The following is a 24,652-nucleotide window of genomic DNA, read 5'->3' as shown; positions in this document are numbered from 1 at the left end:
CCAGAGCGCAATGCTTTAGATCAACAGGAGGCAATGCAATGCAACGCAATGCAATGAATAAGGCAGACCAAATCCAGTGACAGCATCTCGAAAGATAGGAAATAGCTTTCTACTGGCGCCGGAATCGTGGCCACTGCTGCGAGGGAGGAGGAGGAGGGGGTAGCGGTGGGGCCGGAGCCAGCGGGCGCAATCCTCGTGGAGAAAAGTGTGCTTGTGGCTGGGGTGTCTGCTGGTAGAAAGTTTGAGGCGGAATTGGCTGCGGAGTTTGCATTTGCATTTGCATTTGCTGCTGAGGTTGGAACGGTGGCTGAGCTTGCATTTGCTGCTGGGGTTGGAATTGCGGCTGTGGTTGGAGTTGCCGTTGAGGCTGAAGTTGCTGCTGTGGTTGAAGCTGCGGCTGGGGTTGAAGCTGCGGCTGAGGCTGGAGTTGCGGCTGAGGTTGGAGTTGCTGCTGAGTTTGGGGTGGCGGGTGAACTCGCGAAGGTCCCATCTGATACGGGTTTTGGTCCCGATATAAGATTCTGCCATCACCCATGTTAAGCGGGGCTCGACGAAACTCTTCCATTGACCGCGACGAGCGAACATTTGACATCCATTCCGACTGTACTCCATATCCGGGAGCTTGTTGAACGCTGGTATGAGGGCGAGGAGCAATCTCAGCGGCATCAGCAAGAGCTGTCAGCGTTGATCCCCCTTGCCGGGCTGTGGGCTGGCTATACGGAGTCTGATATGGGATATGCCCTGTGGTGTCGCGTGCAGCGTCGTAGAAGGGACGCCGAGCTGGGGTGGCTGGCGGTGGTGATGGGGGAGGGACAGAGTTGACAGCATCCAGAAGGGCCGAGTTGACGGCATTCATGAGAGACTGGTGAATACCCTGCACATCAAGGGACTCGTCCTGGAACTCATCCTTAGGGGCAGTGGGAGGAGATAAAACCTCCAGGGCAGACCGGACCTTACTCCTCGTGGCCTCACTCATATCTGTAGATTCCCATTTGCGGTCTGCTTCTATCATCCAAGCCGATCTGGATGTGCGGGAGACATCCCCTGTCTGCGGATCGATGAACACAATAGGGTATGTAGGCTCCAAATCCTTGGTCCAGTCGGTCGGAGACGGATCAGGGTTTCGAGATCCTGGAATAGGAAGTCCAAAGGTCGGGTGAACGCCGTATATTTCGACGAGTTTAGCGTCTAGATCTTCGGGGCGGTTCAAGGCAGAGTTCTCTCCCCGCACAAACTGATCGAAGTGAAGTCTGTGAGGGTTGGGGGACGGATCGCTACCTAGATAGAGGTGCTCCTGCTGGACCTTCTTCGAATGATGTACTCTTACACCAATCTCGTCATCTTCAAAGGTAACGTGAGGCTTTTGCACAAATCTGTTCTGGGGAGGCTCCCCATTTCGGGGGATTGGTTTCTTAGGGAGATAGACACCATACTTGTCCATAGGCTGCTCGTCGCCATCGGCATTGGGCGCTGATTCCTGATCAGGTTCTGCCTCGGAAGTCTCGACAGGTGTAGCGGCAACAGAAGCATCATTCGACTGAGCAGCTGTCTCTTCCAGAGCAGGTCGATAGAGTGACGACTTCTTACGCGCCACCGTTGGTTCAGCTTGGGCTTTTCCTTTTGCTGGAGAAGCGTTCTTGCTCTTTCTACCGCCCTTCTTCTTTTCTACTTCTGGTTCGAAACCCTCAATGGGCTTGCGTTTGCGTTCCGCAATCCTCCAGGCTTCGCGTCCAGCATTATCAAGAATTTCTTTCCACCAAACAGCAGGATGGACTACAGGTACGTAAGGGTTCGTCTCAACTTCCAAGAACTTTTTATTGTAAATTAGTGATGGCCAACAACGGAAGACGGCTAGAACTTACGCCAGGGTGGTAAGGAGTGGCGATGGGGTCCACGATGCTTGGCGGTCGGTCAATATGTTTGACAACCTCGCCAGGGAGCTGGGCCCAAGTTAGTAAAATTCAGGAGTTAGGGTGAAGAACTTACACCACGATGAAAGGGGGTTGTCTCAGCAGTGCCACCAGTCTCCGCTTGGCGCACTACGTAGAGCATTTGCTGCTTGATGCGAGACTCGTATGTGTCCTTGAGGTCTTCAATCTTGGCCTGAGGAAAATGATTAGATCTTACCCGGGGAAAGAGTAGAGATGTAGACTTACTGCAAATTGACGCTTGACAAGATCAGAGTTCATCTCAGCCTTTCGGTCGATGTAACCTTCTTCCATCTTCAATCTCGCGTTGAGGCCGTCAACGACTTGTTGATATTTCTCATCAAGGGCCTTCATGGTCTCTTGGAACTCCGGAAGGGTTTCGTGATATTTGGGATCCGTTAGAAATTGCAAAGACCTATTAGCCAGTTCAAGTAGAGCATCTTTCTGAATGAACCTGATCTGCTTGAATTGCAGTCTGAGGGCCCTCTTCCTATGGTAGAGGGCTTGTATGCGAGCATTGGTAGACTTCTTGACACGTCCACCACCTCTACCACGCCCTCCCTTTACAGAAGTTTGTGGAGCATCTGTAGCAGTAGAGCCTCTTCCAAAAAGTCCGGAACTGCCCCTACCTCTGCCACCACGACCTCTGCGGCCACCACGGCCACGGCCACGTGATGCTCTCATGGGAGGCGGAGGCTGGGGGGTTTCGTCGTCCGAATTCGCTGCGGATTCGACTTGGATTTCTGGAACATCGGAGCGCAGTTTCTTGGGCGGTGTTTGCTCAGTGTCCTCTACAAAACTGGCTTCGGAGAATATCCTCTTCGATCTTGTCGACATAGACATCTCGTGACTAGCACCGGGACTCTCTTGGGGCTTTTTGGACGCCATGTCTATTGGAATTGGATTGAGTGGAAGATTCTGTTGACAAGAATCTAGGAGCGCGAGATGACGGGTCAGTGTTTGTGGGTGGGAGAAAAGTAGGTATTCAATGACAAGAGAGGGTGTGGAAAAGTAAGTGAAGAAGTTCGAGAGAGGGTTCTGCGCGAGTGATGGCGAGAAGAAATAGAAGATCAGAGATCAACGGGAACGGTCGAATAACCCGCCAGATCTACGCGAGGATGATGATGGCCCTATTGTTGACTTTTGCCATCAATAGAAAGCCTCAATTGGGATTGTAGGATACGCCGACAATAGGGAGGAGAAGTCGATGGATTGATGGATTGATGGGACCAGATTTGAAAATGCGCTAAGCGACCCGTAGAGCCAGCACCGCGGATGATTGGTCGACGGGGTGAATGAGCCGGGGGACTGCAACAATACCAATACCACGATCATGAATAACAGCGCCGGCATCATATTGTCTCTCATTTCTCTCATTGTCTTCTTCTATTTATGCTCTCCCTCCACAGATCCTTTGCCTTTGATTGTTGATTGTTGCTTGGGTTTACCAGGGAGGACTACATCTATCCTTAGACTCCTGCGATTCTATGCTGACTTCGATTTCACCATGCCAGGAGTGAGCAGGCAAGTCCTTGGCCTTATGGTTGATCAAGGCACCTATTCACCTGCAGATATCGACCCTTTTCTGCAGCGCGGTTCTAACGATGTAATCATGTAAGGTAGGAGAACTAATTACCTAGGCACCGTAGACTAGCACTTCCTTTCTGCCGCCGACCTTCCTTGGGGTCTGAGTTTTCTACTACCACAATGCCGTGCTAGGTAGAGCTTCCAGAACCTTTTCAATTGAAGCTACATCTTCCCAGATAGTACTCGTTCCTCTGTTCCGAATACCAAAAGCCGGTAGTAAATAATACACGAATTCACAGCTTGCCGTTGGATTCGAGGGTCATGCCGGGAAAGTCTGGGGTAGCGAATTTCCACTGCACCTACTGGCATACCCTGGAAAACCTTTCCTTACCCATGAATCAAACTCTCTGTTTCCACATAACAATGCCAAAATAGCAGAATGCAGTCCCCGGCAATCGCCAACAGTATGGATTGCTCTACTTACTTAGGTACTCTTATGCCGTGCGGCCGCCACTGGCCCGGGGATTACGTCCTGCAGCAGATCACGTGCCAGCTGTTTACAATAGGGCTGACCGCCTTTCAGGGGTGTTGATTCTGCCGCCCGCGGCTGAGTCGAAGCTCGTTGACCTCGTCCTTCCACCCTCTACACCTCTTCATTGCCCACGATGCGTCAAAGAATCACTTTCCTCCAGGAACCTCAAGACTCACTTGATCCAAAATTGCTGGAGGTCACAAGCGACTCAATCTCTACCAAAGAACTCAAGGCGGCTCGTGAAGACCGCGTGACATTCGGCTTCGATGAGCTTCCTCAAGAACTGTACCGCGTCCTCAAGGCGAGCCACGAGCTTCATATAAGATGGGTCAGCCCAAACAATTACAACACTATTGCGCCATTGGTATCCAGGCTATCACCCGGCCTTCACCTCTTCTACACCCCCCAACGAAACAACAATGGCTCGTGAGTTAAAGACTAGTTTTCCGCTCGATGGAAGTCTTACATTCTACAGGAATCTGCTATGTCCTATGCTGAAGAAAGTATTTGGGGATCTTGATTGCCAGTCACCCGAGGTAAATATGCTGTCCAATTTTGTCACAGGGACTAAAAGATTTTCAGAAGTCCTTCACCACTCTCCCAGTTGAGAGGTTCGCTCTATCCGCAGCGACACAATACTACCAGCCTTTGGAGAGTCTCCATGACCTAGTCGAATATGGCCAACACAAACTCTGTCAAAGCTCCGATCAGGAATGTCTCTCAAGGATCTCAAGTCTTCTCGATGCATCGTCCGTCGATATTGACTTTGATACAATATCGCATGCTCTCACAATTACAGCATTCTGGCCACCCCAGACCCGGCACCTGAGCGTTAAAAATACGATCAAGAATACCCGTCTCGAGGTTGGAATTCTCTCAGTCGAATCTCCAAAGGAGCCGGAAGAGCTCTCTCTGGGAGGGTTCCTAACCGTAGTTGGGGAAGATACAAAGCCCTCTCCTACCCTCTTCTCCTTCCCCGCACGTCATCACCCAACAGGATCAACATTTTCTGCTTCCTTTCTAACACCAACCGGTATGCATCCGACATTAGAATTGGGAATAAGCTCCAGCAGACCACCCACTGAAGAGCGTTCCTGCTCCTTGCACGCCCACTTAACCCTTCCCCGCGCAATATTCGTAGACAAATACCAACTTTCTGATCAACTCTTACTGGCGTCTAAGAACCTATCCGCTGTACACTACATCACCACTCCGGTTGATCTCGAAGCCCCTGCCTATGCTATGACTCTCTGGGGCTCTTCCGTCCTCGTCGAACTTGCACCTCCGTCGTCAGGGGCGGAGCAACCGTGGACGGAACAACCGTGGACAGCTGCCATCCCTCTGCATCTCCGCTATCTACCCCCAACGTCTTCGACATCTGGGCAGTCTCCTCTTCATATCCCATATCCAGTAGTGTTCTGGGCTTGTGTCGCTGATGAAGGGAGCAAATTTCCCATCAACCCGTTTGATAGAGTCAACCTTGGATATGATGGATTGTTTGGACCGAAGACAATGTTCTATCACCTTCCACCTGAAGGGGATACACTGATAAATACAATTACTGTACCTGTGTTGGATTTGGATAAGAGTAAATATGTGGAGCTTGGCACTGCTGGGGTAGTGCTCCTGGGCTTCTTGTGGGTTGGATGGTGTTTATGGCGTGTTTGGAGCAGGAACCCCTACGGGAGCGGGGCCAATAAAGTGGCCAAGGAGAAGAAGAAGCAATAATTATACCAAATTCTATATTGCTTGGTCTTGCATTTTCATGATGTGTAATTTCCTCGCATAATCCATTACTTCCTCCCTCCCCGGGTTGCCTTCCCTCAAGTCGAGCCCTCCAAAATCCGCTTTCAAAGGATCTAATGCTGCAAACTGCTCCCTCCTACACATACCCGATTATTTATATAGATTGAAAGCAAAATTAAGAGCAGATACATCGTCCGATGGCATAGAGGTATCGCTGGACGAATCTTCTCGAGAGGGGTATTTCAGGTGGACTTGTATGGTGAAATATCTGTTGTCTGAACTAGATGTGATCAGGATAGAGATTATATGATATTATGTTCACCGACATTCAATATAATTGCCAGATGAGGTTTTTAAATAACCTCATCGTCCGGCAATGTACCTACTTAGGTACCTAGGTAGGTCATGTATCAGGGGTATGGTCACGTGGATCAACTGATATCCTCGCTTCCATTGCTAGAAGCATCTCTCGACATCAACTCCTCAATAATGGTTGAACTGCATCAAAGCACTAGAACTTCATACCCGTTCTTTTAATATTACAGTCGGGCATTATCAATAATATACCTTGTGTCAAAATGTCTGCGTCAAGCCCAGAAGAAACCGCCGTCTTCGACGCATCAAATCCAGTAGGGATCCATCCACCAATCACCGTTCCGGAAGCAACTCTTGAAGGCCCGTTGCATCATACAAGTCACGATGTTGACTTAGAGCCTGTATTCGAGTTCAAGAATGGAGATCACGAGGTTTCGGAATTGGAAGGTTTATCAATGACAGCGCCCCAGGCTGGGAGTAATGATACTGAACTCCCTCCGTTAAAACAAGGTGGCAGGGATCACTGTCAGGCAGAGCTGCTAGGGAGCGAGATTCCTGATAGTGAGGACGTTTCTGATAATTTGTCAGTCAAGGAGGAGAGAACGCAGATAGGTTTCGAGACGAGTGGTGCACAGATACCAGAGTTTCGCGGGGTTGAACAGTCAGCTGGCCAGCCACTAGAGACGAATGTCATGGTGACTGATGAACTGGCTCCGGGGAATAAAGATGATAATATGGGAAATGTTCTGCTTCAGAATAAGCTTATTGAGTTTGATGGGATTCAGGAAATTGCTTCCAATGAAACAAGTACTTCTTTACCAGCTGCCCCAACCGAAAACACACAGCTCTTCAACACCATTAGTTCCTCTACGAAGATCAGCAGAACTAAAATCACATCAGATGCATTACCCGCTGCTGAAGGCGCTGTTTTCACTCATACTTTGCCTGTCGAGCAAGGGGGAAATGTGCCATCTGAGTTAGTAGCTTCCTCTATCAACTTAGAAGCTTCCAATCCCTCAATCACTGCTGCTGAACCAGTCTCAAACATTTCATCGATCGAATCTACGACGATTGCAACCAAGGATGAAGAACTTCCTAGCACAGCGCCTTCTGTATGGACCCCAGTGGAGCTGCTTAGTGCACCAGCCAAGACGACTCAGGCTCCCGCACCTTTTGAAAAAACGGACACAAATCCTCTATCAAAAGACAATGATGAAAACCTGCCAAGTACTGCGCCCTCTGCAACGGCTATAGCCTCACATCTGGACACATCAGATACAGCAGCCACGGTCCCGCAAGCTCCTATATCAGAAGAGGCCCCCTCTCTTCCCGCAAAACCAGACGAGCTGAAATCAAGTCCGCCAAAAGAGGTCAAGGCACCAAGCGCAACGTTCAAGGCTCCAGAAACCCCACAAAATAAGGATGTCCTGATGGCTGAGTTGAAGGCTATGAAGATCGTACGTTGCATTCTTCCACTTAAATCCCCAACCATCCACGACTTCTCATATGTCTCCCCCCACCAACCTAGAAGCGTTTCCTGATGTATTCCGCTCAATGGTGCAAAGAAACTGACACACAACCAAGTCCTCCCTACAAGCCCGCAACGCAGCACTCGAGCAAGAAATTGCCCAAACGCGTGCAAAGCTCCAAGAAGTCTCGCAAGAATTGAAGTAAGTACCTTCCACCCAAGACACCCCCTCCCCCCTTCTCACCCTCATCCACGACTAAACCACAAGAACCAAAACTAATACCGGAGTAGCTACCCCGCGGCCGCGACGGTAAAGAAGCACATCAAGCTCCTGCACGAGTATAACGATATCCGTGATATCGGACAGGGACTCATCGGCATGATCGCAGAGAATCGGGGAGTCAGGATCGGGGAATTATATGAGGAGTTCGGAGTAGGTCTTAAAGACTGAGTTCAAAGGGGCTTGGAGACCTGAACAGCTGGAAGGAAAAATGGAGTTCTGGCGTTTCTTTCTGGAGGATGATGCCCTTTTGATATCTTGCTCATGCTTATTAGAGATTTTATGATTTGAGCAACGTGCTGTACAAGACTTGCCGAATGACATCAAACGACACAACTGCTTTGCGCATTTTGCTTCAACCCTTGATTCACGGCTATTGAGAGAATATTCACGGCTATCGAGAAGGAACTTGCCTTGATTTAGTATATACTAACATGGACATCCAGGGAAATATGGTCACGTGCTCTCCCCCCCCCCCTTTTTTTTTCCACCTATGATTCAAAGTTCCCTACCTGGGTAAGGTACCTGAGGTAGGACAGAAAGGAAGAGAATAAACCTACTAGATTCTGCCGAACAATTTCAAGTTTTACATACCTACATACATACCAGACAAAGAGGGACTCACTAGTCCAGAAGGAAAATCACTATGGTGGGGGGATGAGATATGCGGTGAAAAGTCACTGTAATGCAGAGCTTCAGGATATGTAATTTTTCGTATTCATTGGAACCCATTAAGAGCGCTAATTCTGGATGCTTTTTTGAATGTGCTTCTGCTCTCGTATCGTCCATCATACGCAGCAAAGCAACCTCGAATTGCAAAAGAAAACTGAAAGCGGGAATCCCCGGCCGTGACTGATGCTTTTTGCTCGCTATTAATTGCCTCCTTCTTTCCTTCCCATCCACTACTCCCTTAGTTGTAGAATCCTCGGCCTCCTTACGACTTGACGATCTTCTCCATGGCATCGAGGAGAATGTCCGCATGATGCTTCTGGAAAACGAGCATAGGACGCAGGCGGACAGCGCTGTTTCCACAACCGCCAATATTGACACCGACGCTCTTCGCCTTCTTCAGGAACTCGTCTCTGCGGGGGCTGTCAAACGCGATGAAGGTTCCCCTGCCCTTGCCACGCAGGTTCATGAACTCGCCGGGGTACTTCTGCGCAAGACTTTCGATACCCGAGTAGAGGTAGTCACCGACCTTGGCAGTGTGGTTGACGAGATCCAGGCGCTCGATCTCTTGGATGATGGCGCGGAAGATGAGCGCGTGGGCTGGGTCGCCCATCCATGTGTTGAATTGGCGGTATGGCTTGTTGGGTCGGAGCTCTGGGTTGCCGAAGTAGTAGCCGGCGGTTTGGGCTTTCTTGCTGAAGGTTACCATGTCGGGCGGGGTCTCGAGATCCCAGTGTTCGTGTGCCCAGAACTTGCCGGTGGCGCCGACGCCGGTCTGCACCTCGTCAACGATCAGGAGGACGTTATGTTTCTTTGTGAGGGCACGCAGGCCGCGGAAGAAGGCTGGCGAGGCGTGGTTGTCGCCGCCCTCGGATTGGATAGGCTCGACGACCACGGCGCAGGGTGGAAGGGGATGGGTAGTGATTAAACGCTCGACATCTGCTAATGCTTCCTGCTCTATGCGTGCGTTCTCTTCGACGTGGTCCTCTAAGGGGTATTTGAGCAGAGGGAAAGTAGCTTGTGGCCAATTGAAGGCAGGGATATCGAGTTTATGGATCGGCTTCGATCTCGTCGTAGACAGCGATCCAAAGAGTCGTCCATGGAAAGCTGTCTTGAAACTCAAGATTGATAATTCAGGAGCGCCGGGAGCTTGGTTCACCATTGAGGATGAAAGTTCCTCTGCCGAAAACTCAACATTTGCACCACCGCGCTCTTGTTGGCGGCGATACATAAAGGCTGCCTTGTAGGCTGTCTCGTTGGCATCGGACCCAGCCATGGCAGTGAAGACCTGGTTCAGTCCCTTTGGTGCTACCTTGAGGACACCGGTCTCGAGGATAGAGGCCCAATCATGGGAAGGGAAGTTTCCCAAGGCGGGACGGTTGATCAGCGCAGATGCCATTTGTTCGCTCAAGGCGGTAGCATGGAGTGCTGGGTTGTTGTAGCCAACTGGGATAGAAGCGATTTGTGCGTAGCTATAACTATCAGTCCCCTGATTCACCACGCATCTCACCAAAACCCAATGGAAATCAGAGTTAAACCTACACATCCAACAAGAGATTTCCATCGGGATCCGCGATATAATTCCCAATGCTCTTCTGGTAATTGGCCAGCATATTCAAGCTCCTCGTGTCAAATACATTATCCAATTCCTTGATCGCTGCCTGGCTCTGCGGACCCGGGATCGCAGTTTTAACAACGGGTGCTTTGGGCTCACCGGGGAAGAAGGGTTGCTCGCTGGAGGAAGAGGTGGGCTTGACCGCTGCAGCTACGGCGTAGGGGCGTCGTGCTCGAATGGATTGGATCGATCTTGGGGCATTGACAGCCAGGGGACGCAACCGCGTCGCTGCTCGGAGAGACGCCATATTCTTGTAAAGAGAGGAATTGCACAGTGTGTTGGAGAAAAGAGAGCGGTGGGAGTGTTTATGTATGAGTCTGTAGAAGTGGGGTCAGTTGCATCCCTGGAGACAGTACTAACCAGGGGCGTTATCTTATCGTAAATAGAGCGTTGAAGCTTACCTTTAAGCTCAATGGAAGAGCGGGACTTCAGTACCCAATGTAGATAGGGCGATCTCTGCAAATTGCGAAGAGAAATGCTCTTCAGGGACGGCTTTCCAAAGAGAAAACTCTCAACACAAGATGAACGATGTATCTTTACGTATATCCTCGAGTTCGAGACGTGCTATATATGTCGTGGCGGGCTAGGCCTAATTTGACAAGTGGAGCCGAGTGTTCGTTGGAGAGACGTCATGTCATGCTAATGACAGACGAGAATGCCTCAGGGGCAGAATGATAAAACTAATAATAAAATAAAATAATAAGAGGCAAACCCCAAGCGGATCTCAAGATTAGAGAATCCATAAAAGAGAAACTTCACGTTGACAGCGATAAGGCTTTTATTGTTTGGTGTCATTGCATTAAATATCTCGTCCTCGAAGCCTTTCTCGCCTCATCTCGCTGAACACAGCGCGGTGTTGATAGTCTCAGAGCCCGAATGCTAGACCTGCTCAACGGCCGTGCAACGCCCCCGATATGCAAGTGCAAATAAACCCCCAACTGACGCCGATGCTTATGATACACGAGTACAAAGGTCTATGCTTTGCTCCGTCTTGTTTCGCCTACAAGAAGCCGGAGCCATAGCATCCTTAATGGCTGAGAACACCCTTCCGCTCATGCTCAACCTTCATGCCTTCCTCGGCTCCATCCTTTCCACCATTCAACTCCACAGGTTGAATATCCACCAATTCGCTCACCGGATAACGCATTGCAATATGATCGCGTAGCTTGCCGTCTTTCTCCTCGGCTTTTAGTGAACCGTTAAGATCCATCATCAGCGCCTCTTCGTTCTCACGCATCAGCGCTTCTTCATTCTCACGCATCAAGGCCTCTTCTTGCAGGCGCAGCTCCTTTTCTTCTTCCGTTTCCTCCTTCGCATGGTGTATGTGTATGTCTTCATCCTCTTGTGAAGCCATCACATCAGGCATCTCCCCAGAAGGCGGAGGCGGTGGAGGTGGAGGTGGCGAGATGCCGTTTTCAAGGTTGTCTTCTTCTTTAAGACGTTTACTGGACTCGCTATCGTTACCGACGGTATCGAATTCGTCTTCCCGCTTGCGTTTCAGATCCGAAGAGGATTCGGCTGGTGTAGCGGGGGCAGAAGGCGATCGTTGAGCAAAAGAAGCAATGAGAGCTTTGTCTTCCTCGTTGTCAGACATCTCTATGTCACTGTCCTCTTTCGCCTCCTCTGCCTTTATACTGTCCACTTGGGCAGTATCTCCGTTCACGTTAAGCTCTCTGGTCTTCTCATCATCCTTATCCTTAGAAGTGTCCTTAACACCATTGAGCCTTTCCTTCTCCCTCTTTTTCTTGTCAATGGCTTTTTTCTTCTCGACGGCCTTCTCAAAATATTCCCTCACATATTTTTTGACTTTCTTCTCCTGTTTCTCACTGATCTTTGTTGGATCTTCGACGCGATTGTTCTTGAAATCCGATGCTACAAGTTTCTTGCCTACTTCTTTGGCAAACTTTTTGAGGTCGTCTTTCGGGAGTTGCGAGGTAAATTTCTTCATAACGTGCTTAATGTGAGGGAAGAGCTGCTATTTATTAGTGGCTTGTTAGAGGCAAAAGGGAGAGATGACTTGCGGTATTTTCGTAGAGCTTCATCTGCTTCTCCTGGGGAAGAGATCGCCATTTCTCGGACTTTTTCTTCTTTTCCTTGGTAGGTGTCGAATTAGAAGTCTGGAGCGAGCTTTGAGGAGTCTGTGATGAAGGATCGGGCTTCGTAATGCTGTCGATAATATCTTGCAACGCCTTTGCCGTCTGAACACTCTTCGGTGGTTGTTTAGGCGGTGGCGGTGGTTCAGGTGCGGGGTATAAAGGTCTTGTCCATTGGGTTTGGCCCGTTTTACTGTAATAATATGGAACGCCATTGGCATCCATAGCTGTGAACCAGCCTGCAGGCAATGGATTGAACGGTCTCCTAATTGGAGGTCTCGAAGGTGGGAAGCTCCGAGGAGCGGTATTGCGGGGACCAGTAGGAGCGACAATTGCAGAGGTCGAAGTCTCTTTTGCAGGCTGGGACGGCTCTGTATTTCGTCGCTCGAAAATGGGCGCTGCTGTTGGATCGAACTTCTTGCGTGGAATTCGGTAAGCCACTTCGAGTTTGCTCCATTCTTCTATCAATCTCTTCGCTTCAAATGCAACATCTTCGTGTTCAGAATTCACGAGTGTTTCCACCGTAGCTTCGATTTTTGAGTCGGAGATTTTATTTCGAGTGAGACGCGGAAATTTGTAAAGAATATCGAGGATTTGGAGGACGACATTGTGGTCATCTTTCCAGGTGGTTAATGTGGAGCGAAGTATTTGGTAGCCATGCATTTGCACCACCCTGTTTCGGACTTTGTCATCGCCGCAGCGTTGGATACGGTCGAGAAGTTTGACAGCAATCCATTTCTCTTTACACTGCATGAGAGTTGCCATGACCTTTCGGACACCCTCCTCATCGAGTCCCTTTGGCTGGACGTTGTTGACATATTCCTCGTCGTCTTCGCCAGTCTTCTTTTTCCGGGGTCGCTTAGCGACAGCAGTATCCCATCCATCACCATCGTCAATACCAAGAGCTTCAATTGTCGCATGCGACAATTTTGTTGCACGCTCAGTCTGGGTTTTGCCTCCGATGTAGCCTGTACAATTTGGCTCGCCGCAGTAGCATGGTTGGGGGTCGGCGCCATAGCGATCAACGTTGTAGTTGAACACCAGCTCCTCGCCAGCTTTGATGTGTCGCTCGGCAAAAATGCCCATGCGGAGTTTCTCGCCGACAACCCATTTATCCACGTAGCAGTTTGGATTGCAGGAATGGTTGCAGAATCGCCCCAGGTTGCCTTTCTTCGTTGCGTCGACGAATTCGTTCTTCGTGAGGGACATAAAATAGAAATGCTTGATACCCTCCTCATCGTACTGAATGGTGCGCCGTCTAAACGTTGGCTCATTGATGACCTCGCCAATGTACTCGAAAATAAAATCGTTGGGCTGCAGGTCAGTGTTCACCCGCAAACCATAGCCTTTTTTCTCTGTCTTGATCACAGAGACATCGGCGTACTGTTTGCGCTGGAAGCGTTGGTTTTGACACCCTCTGCCACAATTGCAGTCTTCGTCTACACATTCCATTTTTGTCGCACGGTTGATACAATCCGAATCTTCTCCGCATGCGTGGTTCGCGCCATCTCCTGGAAAGAGTATCAGCATGTCGCGATTTGGAATCATCGGATATACTTACTCCACTCCTCTGAGCAGTCACAATCCAGGGCGTCGTGCTCTGAATATCCCATGTACTTGGATCCGTAGATACAATCCTTGATTACTTGGAATACCTTCGTAGCCTCTTCCGTGACATCTGGGAGGTGGTCGAAAAGGGCCGGTGGACGTGAGATTACTTTTTGTCCTGATTTTCGTAGCAATTTTGGTGCTTTGCCCGGCTCGACTGTGACCGTAATATCACCACCGATGGTCTCCTCCCCCTTCTCCTCCTCTCCCTCCATATCCTCGGACTTAGGTGTTCGGCTTGCACTCTGTTCCTTGGTTGGTGTCGGTGATTCAGATTTAGAAGATCCTGGCGTTGTGGAGGCAGACTCTTTCGTGCCGTTGGGCGTGTGTGCTTGCGCGATTGTACCATTGACCGCACTCTCATCAACTACTGGGGAGACCTCTTCCTCCAGCTTCATCCCCCCAAGCGCCTCATCGACTGCCTCATCGATGGCCTCATCTTTGATATCCCGCGTATCGTCTGCCATTGCAATGTATGCTCGTTATGGCAGAGTTGTGTTAGTGTTGCGAGGGCGCGGGTATTCGCGCTCGAAACGGAGAACCCAGAGTCTCGACTCGGGACAAGTCTTAGTCCGGACAGCGCCACCGACGCCTTAATTAACAATACACGCAGTCTGTTAATGGGAATAACAGAAGCTGCAGAGCAGAATCTCAGTCTGCGATACGCCCTCGTTGGCGGCAGTTATTGCAGTAAAGGGAGAGGTTGTGTCTAGCAGACACGTTGTCGAGACAGAAAGGTAAGGATGGCGGCGCGGAGTTTGGAGGTGAGGGGTTCGAAGACGTGCGAGTAATTGCGGGTGCAATCATTGAGGCCCTCCGCGGTAGTAAAAGGATTGGATCCAGGGTGTGGAGGAGTCGAAAGGCCGAAGACGGGAAGATATGATGGAATAGAGAGGTTTGGCCGGTCCCGATATTATATGTACCGCATCGCCACTCCAACTCAAAATACCTGTTGCCGCTGGTAACGCGCTCCCATATCAATATTCACTTTTGCACCTGGCCATATGCTGTCGGTTGCATTGCTTTGAATTACTATGAACAAGATGAGGAAAATACATAATTTGGAGAGGCTCAGAATAAGCGCCGGCAAATGCCGTCCTCTGGAATTCTGAACAAAGTTGCGCTCCCATCTCACGGTGACCATTCCATGCCCCGTGAATGTTTGTGAAGCTATCGTGGAGTGGTCCGCACTCTCAGGAAGGATGACCCTTCTTGACTGTTGACTGTTGAAAGTATATATGTATGCTAGCAGCGACAGCCGCAACACCGCAAAAAGACTCGGTGCCAACCAATTTCATCCCTCCTCGAAATACACTGTGTCGAGTTGGAAAAGATATGACTTACGGGATCTGTAACTGGAGTTCGAAAAATATGTTGCTTTTCTGTTGGATCTTTGAAAATCGTCTGCTAGGGCATTGCCCGCATCTCACCTACTGTCAGTATAACATAAGAGCGTACCATCTTCAATGTCTACGGGAACATGTAACAAGGTAGCCGGGCCATGATGCTCTTTGTAATGTCCCAGCTCCTTCTATAGCAAAAACAGATGTAGAATCCCAGTGAGAGAAGCGTGTACGTGAGTCCGCTTGGGCATCACCTATTGGATCCGCAGTGGTTGGCCAGCAATCGTCCCCCAAGCCCCGCCAACATTCTGCTGTCGTGATCAAGTCGGGTAAAAGAAAAGATAACGGGCGTGATGCCTCTCTCCAATCTATCCGCAACGTCAGTCATGGGAAAGGTTAGGGATTGGGTGGATAGACTGGACCTTCATGCCTATGAGCGGGTGACAGCACATTCTGCATTGGCGTCGAGACCGTTGCCCCACAAAGGGTTTTGTTAATATATGAAAAGGCCATGTCCCAGGTAGAAGGTCGATTATAGAGGCCGCGGGCAACTCTTTGGAAGTTCCTGACGCTTCAAGAGAGAACGTCTCGTCGTATGCAGAGGGTCAGACTGCGAAGTCGCAGCTTGGCCGCAGATACGGCTGCTCGGAGGGCTATAGCGAGCGCCCTGTCAACGGCTCCCAGCCCAACCAAATCCCGCCCGTCGAAGTGGTCGGCGACGGTTGCTGATAGATATCAAAGTATGATGTCTCGAGGTCGGAGTGAGGCTCCATAGCGCATCGGCGGGTCGCGGGTGATCCAGCCTTACAGATACCAATATGGGGAAATGGGACGGAGAATAGGGTTGGTCGTGCTTCTAGACGACAGACCGCGACGCCGCTAGGAAGCTGAGGCGGTTCCTGGAGGCTGATTGGCCATGGGCGCGTGAGTCTCTGCCAATGTGGTCTCCCCAGTGCTGAGCTGCAAGGCCAGCGCAGCGGAGCAAGAGCAGCCAATCAGCAGGGACATCGGCTCCCCTTAACTCTGGTGTTTCTCAGGGACACCACGCCTCGTCTGGATCGAGGGCAACGACGGTTGATGGTGGTGGAAGAGGAGTTGTGGGAGAAGAGGAGTTGGAAATCTATCTGAGACTTGTACATGTGCCGTTGCGGCTAGCCTGCCTGAGTACGGCGGCCTCGAGCGGATGCGCGTGCAGCGAACAGAACAGAACGGCAGAACAGCAGAACCTGGCCCTTCCGCGTCCTGCGTCCTGTCCTGTGTCCTGCGTCCTGCCCGCTGCACATGCGGAGGCACGACTGACTGGCATTTGCTCCTTTTCTTTGTATAATGAACTCGCTCTCTTTGCCTGTTGCGTGCTGCTCTTCAACCTCCCTCGCCCCGCCCCTGGACCTGACCCAATTCAGCCTTCACTGTTTGGCCCCTCGCGAGGTCCTCACGGCCTGACGCTCTTTCACCACCTCTCCACGCTCCCTGGGCCCGGCCAAGTTGATAGATACCTCCTGGATACTTAATGCTTCTCGAATCCCTCTCCTGCCCTGCCTCCTTCATCCACTCTCCCTCCTGTCCTCTTCCCCGTGCAACGTGCGCCCTCCAGTACTCCTTTCTCGCGCCAACACTTCCACTCCTTCAGCATATCCAGGCGCCGCCGTCATGGAGCTCCCGTTTTCCGACGCTGAGAAGGTATGTAGACGTAGATCAGAGAGAAGAGGATCGGGCAGGAGATATAGAAGTTGTAGCGGCCAAAGCGCTCTCTATATCACTTCAAGCACCTGGTTGATAGCACTTCCCATACCCCGTCTGTCGCATATCTATGTCGCGTCTTATTAACTAACATCTCCCCCCCGCGAACAGCGCTTTGTCCTCGCAGAAGTCATTAAGACAAGCCCAATCCCGGTGGAAAAGATATTAAGTTTTCTGGAGGAAGGGAATGTGCAGCCGGCATGGACTCAGATGCTTCTCCCTCTTGGTAGGTCCCTCTGCCTTTGCCGCAGCCCCTTTATCCCAAGCCTGGTGCAAGGGCTACATTGCTTCCAACACATCGCTACAGCAGAGAACCCACAGATTCGAAGATCATCTTCATGGATTAACCACTTTTATAGGCCGCAATCTGAAGTCATGCATGGACGCGTGGGACGCTCTCCGAGCTGGTCAATCCTCGAGCTTCCCGCCAAACTATCCAGTCCATGCGATGTCTGGCGCTCTTCCCAAACGAAAACCCCCACCGGAATCTCTCGATCCTTTCGCATCAGCTCCTCCTCCAAAACGACGGCAATCTGGGGATACTACAATAGGTGCTCAACGAGTCATCCAACCTAAGCCCTCTTCGAATGGTCAATCACCGCTCTCGTTTTCCTCTGCCCAACCAGGTCAACAGCCAAAGAAGCGGGGTCGCCCTTCAAAAGCTGAGGTAGAGGCGCGGAACGCGGAGTTAGTTGCTAGAGGTGAAGTTATACCGCCATCGAAGGCGTCTACGCCGAGATCTAAGGCTTCAGGGCTTCCACCTCGAGATCCCGAATCAATGGTACAGAGAGAAACCATTATCCATCCCGCAAGAACTCCTGCAGCGCCTATGCAAAGCTCAGGAACGGGCGAGAGTACTGCTTCGGAGCCAAGCGCACCAGCACCATTTGAGAGCATGCGAAGTAGGCCGGCTGAGGGCGAGGTTTATGATCAGTCTGGCGAGAAGCAGCGGTTTCCGGATTCAAGCTCATCCCAAAAGGACTACAAGCCAGGCGAAGCCGGTTCCTCAGCGACGATAGGAGCTCAACCACAGTATGGCGAATTCGAGGCCAGGCCACCAACGACCCAACCGCAAACTCAACTTCCTCCGCCGCGTATGTTTAACCCAGGAGAACCGCAAGGACCTACAACTCAAATGGTTCCTCCTAGGGAATCCGTGGTAAAGGAGACAGCGGGAGCTCAACCGCGTTCTAATCCGTAAAATTCGATCGATCTACGCATGTTTCCTGGTTACGATCCATGATTTACACTTTCAGCAACTTACGAAAAGTCTATCCAAAAATATACCAATCAATCACTCTCGAAAGCTTCGCTTCAACAAACGCTTCTAACCGAAATATTTCCCCTTAGGAATACGCCCCTTAACGAATTTATCGAACCGACGGCCTCTTCTAGAGTTCACGTTTTAAACGATACATATAATGGAATCCCTATTGATTCCCGTTCTACGCTTCTACGATGAACCTATAATGTCCATACCTAGCTCACAACACGCGCTTTCCTGGACAATTTCTTTTCTTTACGAATCTTCCGGGCTTTCAAAAATCAACTATATAAAATCCGACAAGCACACCTGTGATACCTTTCTTTCCTCTTCCTTTCGGCTTTTATACATTTCTGTCTATCACGCTTGTATGAACCATATACCATTGACTGATCAACGCATGGCGGCAGCACTGAGTTCTATACCTGTATGCATTCTAGCATCGGCATTCTGATTCGCATAGTACTTTCCCTTATCTTCCCGTTCCGGGGACAGCATGTTTCCGCTCTGTTATGTATATCTGGATTCTCTATATATATTCAGCGTTTCTTTTTCAGGCGTGCGTTTTGTTACAATGAGAGGGTGGAGAGTGCTGGGGGCGAAATGGAGGGGAAGGGGGATAGGGGAGGGTAAAAGGGGGAAGGGAGGGGAACGAAAGTATGGATGATGAGATACCTTATTGTACGATAGACCGGCCTAATAGCATGGCCGATGAAACAACAAAGAAAATCCGCAAAGCTCCAAACCAAAATCAACTGCGGACCCAGCCCAGCATATCTCAGATCTAGTGAGCTACTGTAGGTAATAATCCCTAGCATATACAGTAAGTAGCCCGCTACGTCTTCCCCCTTTATTACACTCCTGACCTACCAAAGCTCTAGCATCTCTCTCCTTGAAGAGCAAAGAAGAGCTCTCCTCACTCCCGCACATCTTAATAACCCCTGCTATTAGCACCTCCCTCGCGAAGCATGGGGACATGAATGTCCCAGATTCCGCTTCTGCTAATTTGGTAGATAGGTAGGTAGTTTCCGGCGTCTTTTCCCCCTCCTTTTTTGAAATATTTAGATCGTATGTATCAGTTGCAATAAGCCAAAATCTGGTACATACGACCATAGACTGAAGAAAATAGGGCATCCCGTCCGCTCTGCCATACTCAAGCTTCAGATCGGCAGATTAGTAGTTGGGTGGGTGACCACCAGCGAATACCTGCTGTTGTATGTCTTTTTTTTTTCTTTTTTTCTTTTTTGTTCCTGCTTGCTTTTTTGGAGGTAAAGCTGGAGTTGAGGAGAGGGGAGATGCTGAGTGATGGCTTTGATTTTAGTAATTCAGACCATCTGCTAGGTTACAGGTTATCCGGAAAAGGTCTCGAGACATCCTCTCTCGAATCTACGTGGAATTGAACTAGAGACTTAATCTTAAATCGAGAGTGCGAAAGGGCACGTCAATATACTATTATTCACTCTTCAAACTTTCGCGCCTGTTAGGTGGTGGTGAGGTCACGTGATGTATACAAAAGTGACCTAGCGCGATCTGTCCACTTCATTCTTACGCCAGCCTCCAGCTTCGTAACTTCATTCCTCTTCATCTCCAACATCAAACCAACCCCAACTTCTTCCCCAGACAAAGCCCAACCTTCCACTTCCATCTTCGATACGCTCCCTCGTCACAAAATCTCCTTTAATAAGCCATCAGCGCGAGCTTCATCCAACTTCGGTAGCCGCGTTTCTATTGCCACTTTTTAAGTCGCGCGTCGCAAAATCCAGCCTTATTCCTCCAGGCAACACGCGAAATCGCGCATCAAGTTCAGAGTCAGCCAGCCCTCTAATCCATCGCTCCTCGAACGCCGATCGACCTGCTGTCGGTCATTCCTCTGCGTCGTACTGCTGATCCTAACGGTTCGATAACATAACCAGCTCCCTTTCCTTTCAAAAGCATACCACAAAACATCAGCGAAAATGTCTGGAAAACTCGACCAATCTCTCGATGAGATACTCTCCGCAAACAAGCGCTCTGTCATCCGAGGCAAGGGACGTGGACGTCGTCGTTCTGCTCAACCCGGCCGAACCACCACTGCCACTGCTCCCGTTGGAGGCGTCAAGAAGAACCCAAAGCAAGCCAAAGGCGCCGTGAAGGCAATCCCAACAGGACCATCAGTTGGAAGTGGCGACAGCAGAATTCAAGTTAGCAACTTGGTATGTGCACTCCAAACTCTGCCGTTCAGAACGTCTTCTAATACTATCACCAGCCGAAGGATGTGAACGAAGCCCAGATTAAGGTATGTTACCGATGAGGCTGTCTTAGCCCTTGGACTTTTGTCGAGATCTTCCATCACCGTCGAATATATCATCCCGTCGGTGTGATCACGAACAATCGTTAAGCGATGTTCCTGATTTATGTATACTGGGTAGCCTCATCCGACCGTCTCCTCTCCAGTTCTGCCCACAGTCATCTTGGAGCATTACTGGATTGAAGTTGAGCATGTCAGTGTCGCACAAATGTTATAGTTCTTATGGGTAGCCTGGCAAGCACCCGAACAAGAACGTAGTGCAGACACGATGATGGCGTTGCTTTAAAAGGCACCTTGTGCCAACAAAGCTTTGCAAAGGGATTGTACTTTGGCTATAAGCGAGATCGAGCCTCAGCGAGCAAAGCAGTGGAGCAAGCAGCGCAGCGCATCATGAAGCAATCTCGATTCCAGATCTCTATTGGTTCGCATCTCTCCGACAAGAACTGGCGATTCCAATCGTTGTGAATCCCTTCACCAACTATCATACCGACCACAGATCTCGACCTATCTCTTTCCGCCTTTGTCCTACATTGAATCCGGACAAGATGTTACGGGAGCTGGCGTAACTAGCCGATCCAATCTTTACAATGTCTGGGGAAGATGGCTTTCGGCAACCGGACTGGTCTAGTTATGATGGTGGTCTTGGGATACTTTGGATTCCTGGAACAATCACCATGATATGGAAACGTGACTGCGAACCTACTAACGCCCACTGCTTGCTCGCTGTTGCTGGCTTTTGTTAATACCGAGGAAGGCGTGATCTGGTTCTTGGTTACATTTCCTTTCGTAGCGAGTGTCGACGCGGGATTCCAACGGTCCGAATGATATGAACGATTTTCAGTTGACTAACGAACCTTTTTGAACGAATAGGAATACTTTGTCAAGTCTATTGGACCTATCAAGCGAGTTGAGATCTCATACGGACCTGGAGGAGTCAGCCGCGGTATTGCAACCATTTCATTTGCACGTGCCGACGGCGCTTCGAAGGCTGTTGAGGCACTCAACGGTCTCCTCGTCGATGGAAAGCCAATGAAGGTATGTCTTGGTTCTGTTCTTGCAAGGTTTATACAGGACTAACGAGTGTCAGATCGATGTCATCCTTGACGCCAGCCGCGCCGCCGCAATTCCGCCTCCCAAGGCCCTCAGTGAGCGCATTGCGTAAGTCTCATTCCCTCCTCTTCGGAATCATAGCCTAACACACGCAATAGTCAGCCAAAAGTCCAACCAAAGTCAGCTGCAGCGACGAAGGCGACTGGTGCCGCAGGTACAGGTAACCGTGGCAAGAATGCTCGAGGCCGTGGACGTGGAGGTCGTAACTCTCGCCCAGCCAAGAAGACCGCTGAGGAGCTTGACTCTGAGATGGCAGATTATTTCGAACAGGGTGCTGCCACTGGAGCCGAGACTAGCGGTGCTACCAACGGGGCTGCCCCTGCTACTAATGGCGATGCTCCAATGGACGATGAGATCATGGTAAGTTGCACTGATGATGTCCATGATCAAGTTTGCTAAGCAGTATTCAGTGAGCTTCTCATGAAGCCTAAGCTGGAGTGCATCTGAAGTAGGATCGATAGATCATCAGACTTGATACGACACATTTCCGTTTTTCGACGCCTTACTGCGATTTGTATTATTGCTGCTGCGCCTTGCTTTGGAATCGAGATCTCGAGGCTTTTCATCATGGGTATGGGTGTGGGGGATATATCAGATTCGTCATACAATAAAGCTTCTCGGCGACGGGTTACTATTCAGATTGTATTCGGGGATTACCAGGCTGCGCGTCTCATACATCGAAATGGAAGAATTGATTCACCAATTACCTCTGGTCTTCCGTGATGATGACGAAGTGCGAACCGTGTGAGTTCGACTTGCATGCTGGTTCATCAATGCTTCCCAAACCTAAACGTTGACCGATGTACCTTGGGACGACACGTTTGATCGCCTATGCCCCTCCGGCTATCCTCGCAACCATTACACGAGACTCTAATTTATGATGTCTCTTATATTAAATCCTCCTCAATGGGCAAATCTAAAATCCAGCCTCTTGTTCCCCTCGTCAGTCGTGTTCGCCTGGTAATCCAACCTCTCATCCTCGGTCATAGCGGCCCATTTCCTATCACGATACGCATTTCTCTTCATATAGTACAGTTTTGTTCCCAAGTACAAGAAGATATTGATTATGAGGAGAGAGAGGAGAACGTGGTTTCCCCGCTGATAGCGCGGTGCATCGTCTTTCCGATAAATATTTGCCGCGATGATTCCAGACGTTTGGACGCTCATATTATAAAGAGCGGCGGAGACTGTTCTCGCGCGTACCGTATTAGAATTTCGAGAGTTCCAACCTACTTGGATTGGATGAGCTAGCAATGCTTGTTAGTGTCCAAGAATTCTGAAGGGAGACGGGCTCAAATGCTCACCGGATGGGTAGCAGAGAAAAGCCGTCATTACTCCCCAGGCGACCCACTTGTTCATTTCGTTGATATCAAAGACATTGATCAATATGAGGAAAGGAAGAGCCCAAATTTGGCCAATCAATGAAATGATGGTAAGTTCCCCAAATACCTCACTAGCGTAGGTAAGACCAAGCATATTTATGACATGGAGAACTTTGCTCGGGATAACCAGCAAATTCGTTTTGAAGGTATCGAAGCCGAGCCCTCTCAGTGAAAGCGTCAGGTAATTGGATGGGGCTGTCATTGGGGTCTGAAAGGTTAAGCCGAGGATGTATATCGGCCAAAGGTCGTAATCCTTCATACTCTGCCAGAGCAGTGCTGGGGTAAGAGGTTCCCGGTTGTGCATGGAACTTTTACTTGGGTCTTCCCGGATTATGCGGTTGACCATGATCTTTTCCTCTCGCTCGGTGAACCACCCGTTCTTTCCGCGGAACCAGCTTGCTGTTGATGTTGGACTCGATGGCATGAGGACGTAGGCGAGAAGTCCGACGACGAGAGTGAGAAGGCCCTTGACCCTATAAGTATGGGGTTCCCACCATGATAGGCATTCATACCTCAGTAAGAAAGAGCCATCTCCATCCTGCTTGTCCTTCTACCCCACGGAGATGCAACAGCCCAAAGGCAAGGAATCCTCCCAGCACATCCGCGAACGCCGCGGCAGTCCAAAAGAAGCCGAGTCGCAGCGAGAGCTCGTGGTGCTTATAGAAGTAAGACAGATATAGGATGACCTGAAGCTCCAGTCAATATCTGTTCTGATTCGCGTAACTGGGATCTTACTTCGGGGATGAAACCGCCTTGGAGCATCCCGAGAAGTGCTCGGCAGGCTAGGAATGATGCTCTCCCTTTCAAGTAGAATTGTGCAGACCCCACAATTGACCATAGCACCTAGGGGCAATGGGTTAGCAGCTGCGCCCTACCAAGAAGAAGGTTGTGATGAACCATTTGTGTAGGTACCCAGATATCTGGGCCGACCCATTTGGCAAGCAGCTGAGAGGGAAGCTCTGCGCATAGAAAGGCTAGTTTGAAGAGCGTGTTTCCCAAATTATAGTCGTTAGTTGTCATTCCCAGATCCTCTAAGAAATTATCCGTCAAGGCCTGCGAGATATTTGATCTATCTAATTCCAGCGCCATGAACATGACCGCAGCAAAGGCCATAATTTTGACATCGAGCTTCCGGGTCAACCGGTGCTCCTCGCCCCACGTCCAGCGTTCATCGGGATCGAATCGATGGATATTTTCCCACTCATCGCTTGGCCAGTATGCGTCCGCAAGCTCCGGGTCATCAAATACAGAAGGCTGAGTTGCAATCGTGTCGGGGTCGTAGGAAGTCTTTGATCTTTGGAACCAGAACCTCTTCTCATTCCCTGGAGCACCTAGAGCTCGCGGCTTACGGCCGAGCAATCTGGCTGTAACATGTGCCTCATCCTTATTCAAGTCCCCATCCTCTTCGTCAAGTGCAGGAGAATCCGAGTCCGTTGCAAAGTCGTCGGTGGCAGAGCTCGAGGACGTCTCGGGTGCAGATGCAAGGCGTCGGTACCCACGCGTGTGTGTGAATCGCCGCATTGGGATATCTGGAGGAGCATCTTTCCCAGAGGCCGACAGCCTCATCGGCGGCGGCGCTCTGTAGTTATCTGACGGAGGAATCGCGAGGAAACTATCAATGACGCCTTTAATGGGGTTTCAAATGCCATCTGCGGTCGAGATGATCACGGTTGATGTTTCTGCGCGAGACCAGCTCTCTGCAAATCGGTGGTGGCCGTACCTCTGTATGACCCCCTGATGGTCGA

General features: G+C 50.1%; 8 protein-coding genes across 8 annotated transcripts; 4 read left to right on the top strand and 4 right to left on the bottom strand.

Moving 5' to 3' along the window:
* Positions 1–109: 109 nt before the first annotated feature.
* M430DRAFT_17986 (hypothetical protein) lies at positions 110–2,816 on the bottom strand (the record flags this gene model as incomplete). The annotated part of the gene is made up of 4 exons (XM_024863774.1): positions 110–1,810; positions 1,863–1,940; positions 1,987–2,103; positions 2,157–2,816. 4 exons carry the CDS (start codon positions 2,814–2,816, stop codon positions 110–112), a joined length of 2,556 nt encoding a protein of 851 aa, XP_024722592.1.
* A 1,304-nt stretch (positions 2,817–4,120) lies between these two features.
* On the top strand, positions 4,121–5,715 carry M430DRAFT_98323 (hypothetical protein; the record flags this gene model as incomplete). Its single annotated transcript, XM_024870115.1, has 3 exons — positions 4,121–4,413; positions 4,463–4,523; positions 4,570–5,715. The coding sequence occupies 3 exons, from the start codon at positions 4,121–4,123 to the stop codon at positions 5,713–5,715; spliced, it is 1,500 nt and encodes a 499-aa protein (XP_024722591.1).
* Positions 5,716–7,216: 1,501 nt separating this feature from the next.
* M430DRAFT_137674 (hypothetical protein) lies at positions 7,217–8,128 on the top strand. The gene is made up of 3 exons (XM_024862525.1): positions 7,217–7,505; positions 7,633–7,718; positions 7,808–8,128. Exons 1-3 carry the CDS (start codon positions 7,479–7,481, stop codon positions 7,965–7,967), a joined length of 273 nt encoding a protein of 90 aa, XP_024722590.1. The 5' UTR covers positions 7,217–7,478; the 3' UTR covers positions 7,968–8,128.
* A 602-nt stretch (positions 8,129–8,730) lies between these two features.
* On the bottom strand, positions 8,731–10,608 carry M430DRAFT_41191 (hypothetical protein; the record flags this gene model as incomplete). The annotated part of the gene is made up of 3 exons (XM_024867460.1): positions 10,482–10,608; positions 10,008–10,397; positions 8,731–9,937 (listed from the first exon to the last, which is right to left on the bottom strand). Exons 2-3 carry the CDS (start codon positions 10,325–10,327, stop codon positions 8,731–8,733), a joined length of 1,527 nt encoding a protein of 508 aa, XP_024722589.1. The 5' UTR covers positions 10,328–10,397; positions 10,482–10,608.
* A 244-nt stretch (positions 10,609–10,852) lies between these two features.
* Positions 10,853–14,454, bottom strand: M430DRAFT_34308 (hypothetical protein). The gene is made up of 3 exons (XM_024866525.1): positions 13,735–14,454; positions 12,102–13,684; positions 10,853–12,052 (listed from the first exon to the last, which is right to left on the bottom strand). Exons 1-3 carry the CDS (start codon positions 14,246–14,248, stop codon positions 11,108–11,110), a joined length of 3,042 nt encoding a protein of 1,013 aa, XP_024722588.1. The 5' UTR covers positions 14,249–14,454; the 3' UTR covers positions 10,853–11,107.
* Positions 14,455–16,602: 2,148 nt separating this feature from the next.
* On the top strand, positions 16,603–18,175 carry M430DRAFT_225625 (hypothetical protein). Its single transcript, XM_024864718.1, has 3 exons — positions 16,603–16,804; positions 16,976–17,090; positions 17,224–18,175. Exons 1-3 carry the CDS (start codon positions 16,775–16,777, stop codon positions 18,063–18,065), a joined length of 987 nt encoding a protein of 328 aa, XP_024722587.1. The 5' UTR covers positions 16,603–16,774; the 3' UTR covers positions 18,066–18,175.
* A 1,557-nt stretch (positions 18,176–19,732) lies between these two features.
* On the top strand, positions 19,733–22,217 carry M430DRAFT_65599 (hypothetical protein). The gene is made up of 6 exons (XM_024869184.1): positions 19,733–20,320; positions 20,374–20,403; positions 21,286–21,450; positions 21,503–21,573; positions 21,624–21,885; positions 21,936–22,217. Exons 1-6 carry the CDS (start codon positions 20,084–20,086, stop codon positions 21,936–21,938), a joined length of 768 nt encoding a protein of 255 aa, XP_024722586.1. The 5' UTR covers positions 19,733–20,083; the 3' UTR covers positions 21,939–22,217.
* On the bottom strand, positions 21,973–24,439 carry M430DRAFT_118931 (hypothetical protein). The gene is made up of 5 exons (XM_024861727.1): positions 23,805–24,439; positions 23,643–23,750; positions 23,420–23,593; positions 22,830–23,373; positions 21,973–22,772 (listed from the first exon to the last, which is right to left on the bottom strand). Exons 1-5 carry the CDS (start codon positions 24,426–24,428, stop codon positions 22,429–22,431), a joined length of 1,794 nt encoding a protein of 597 aa, XP_024722585.1. The 5' UTR covers positions 24,429–24,439; the 3' UTR covers positions 21,973–22,428.
* Between the last annotated feature and the right edge of the window lie 213 nt (positions 24,440–24,652).

Source organism: Amorphotheca resinae (assembly GCF_003019875.1).
Source record: "Amorphotheca resinae ATCC 22711 unplaced genomic scaffold M430scaffold_4, whole genome shotgun sequence".
Taxonomy (NCBI): Eukaryota; Fungi; Ascomycota; class Leotiomycetes; order Helotiales; family Amorphothecaceae; genus Amorphotheca; species Amorphotheca resinae.
The sequence above is the reverse complement of the archived record's forward strand: the minus strand, read 5'-3'. Positions and strand labels throughout refer to the sequence as shown.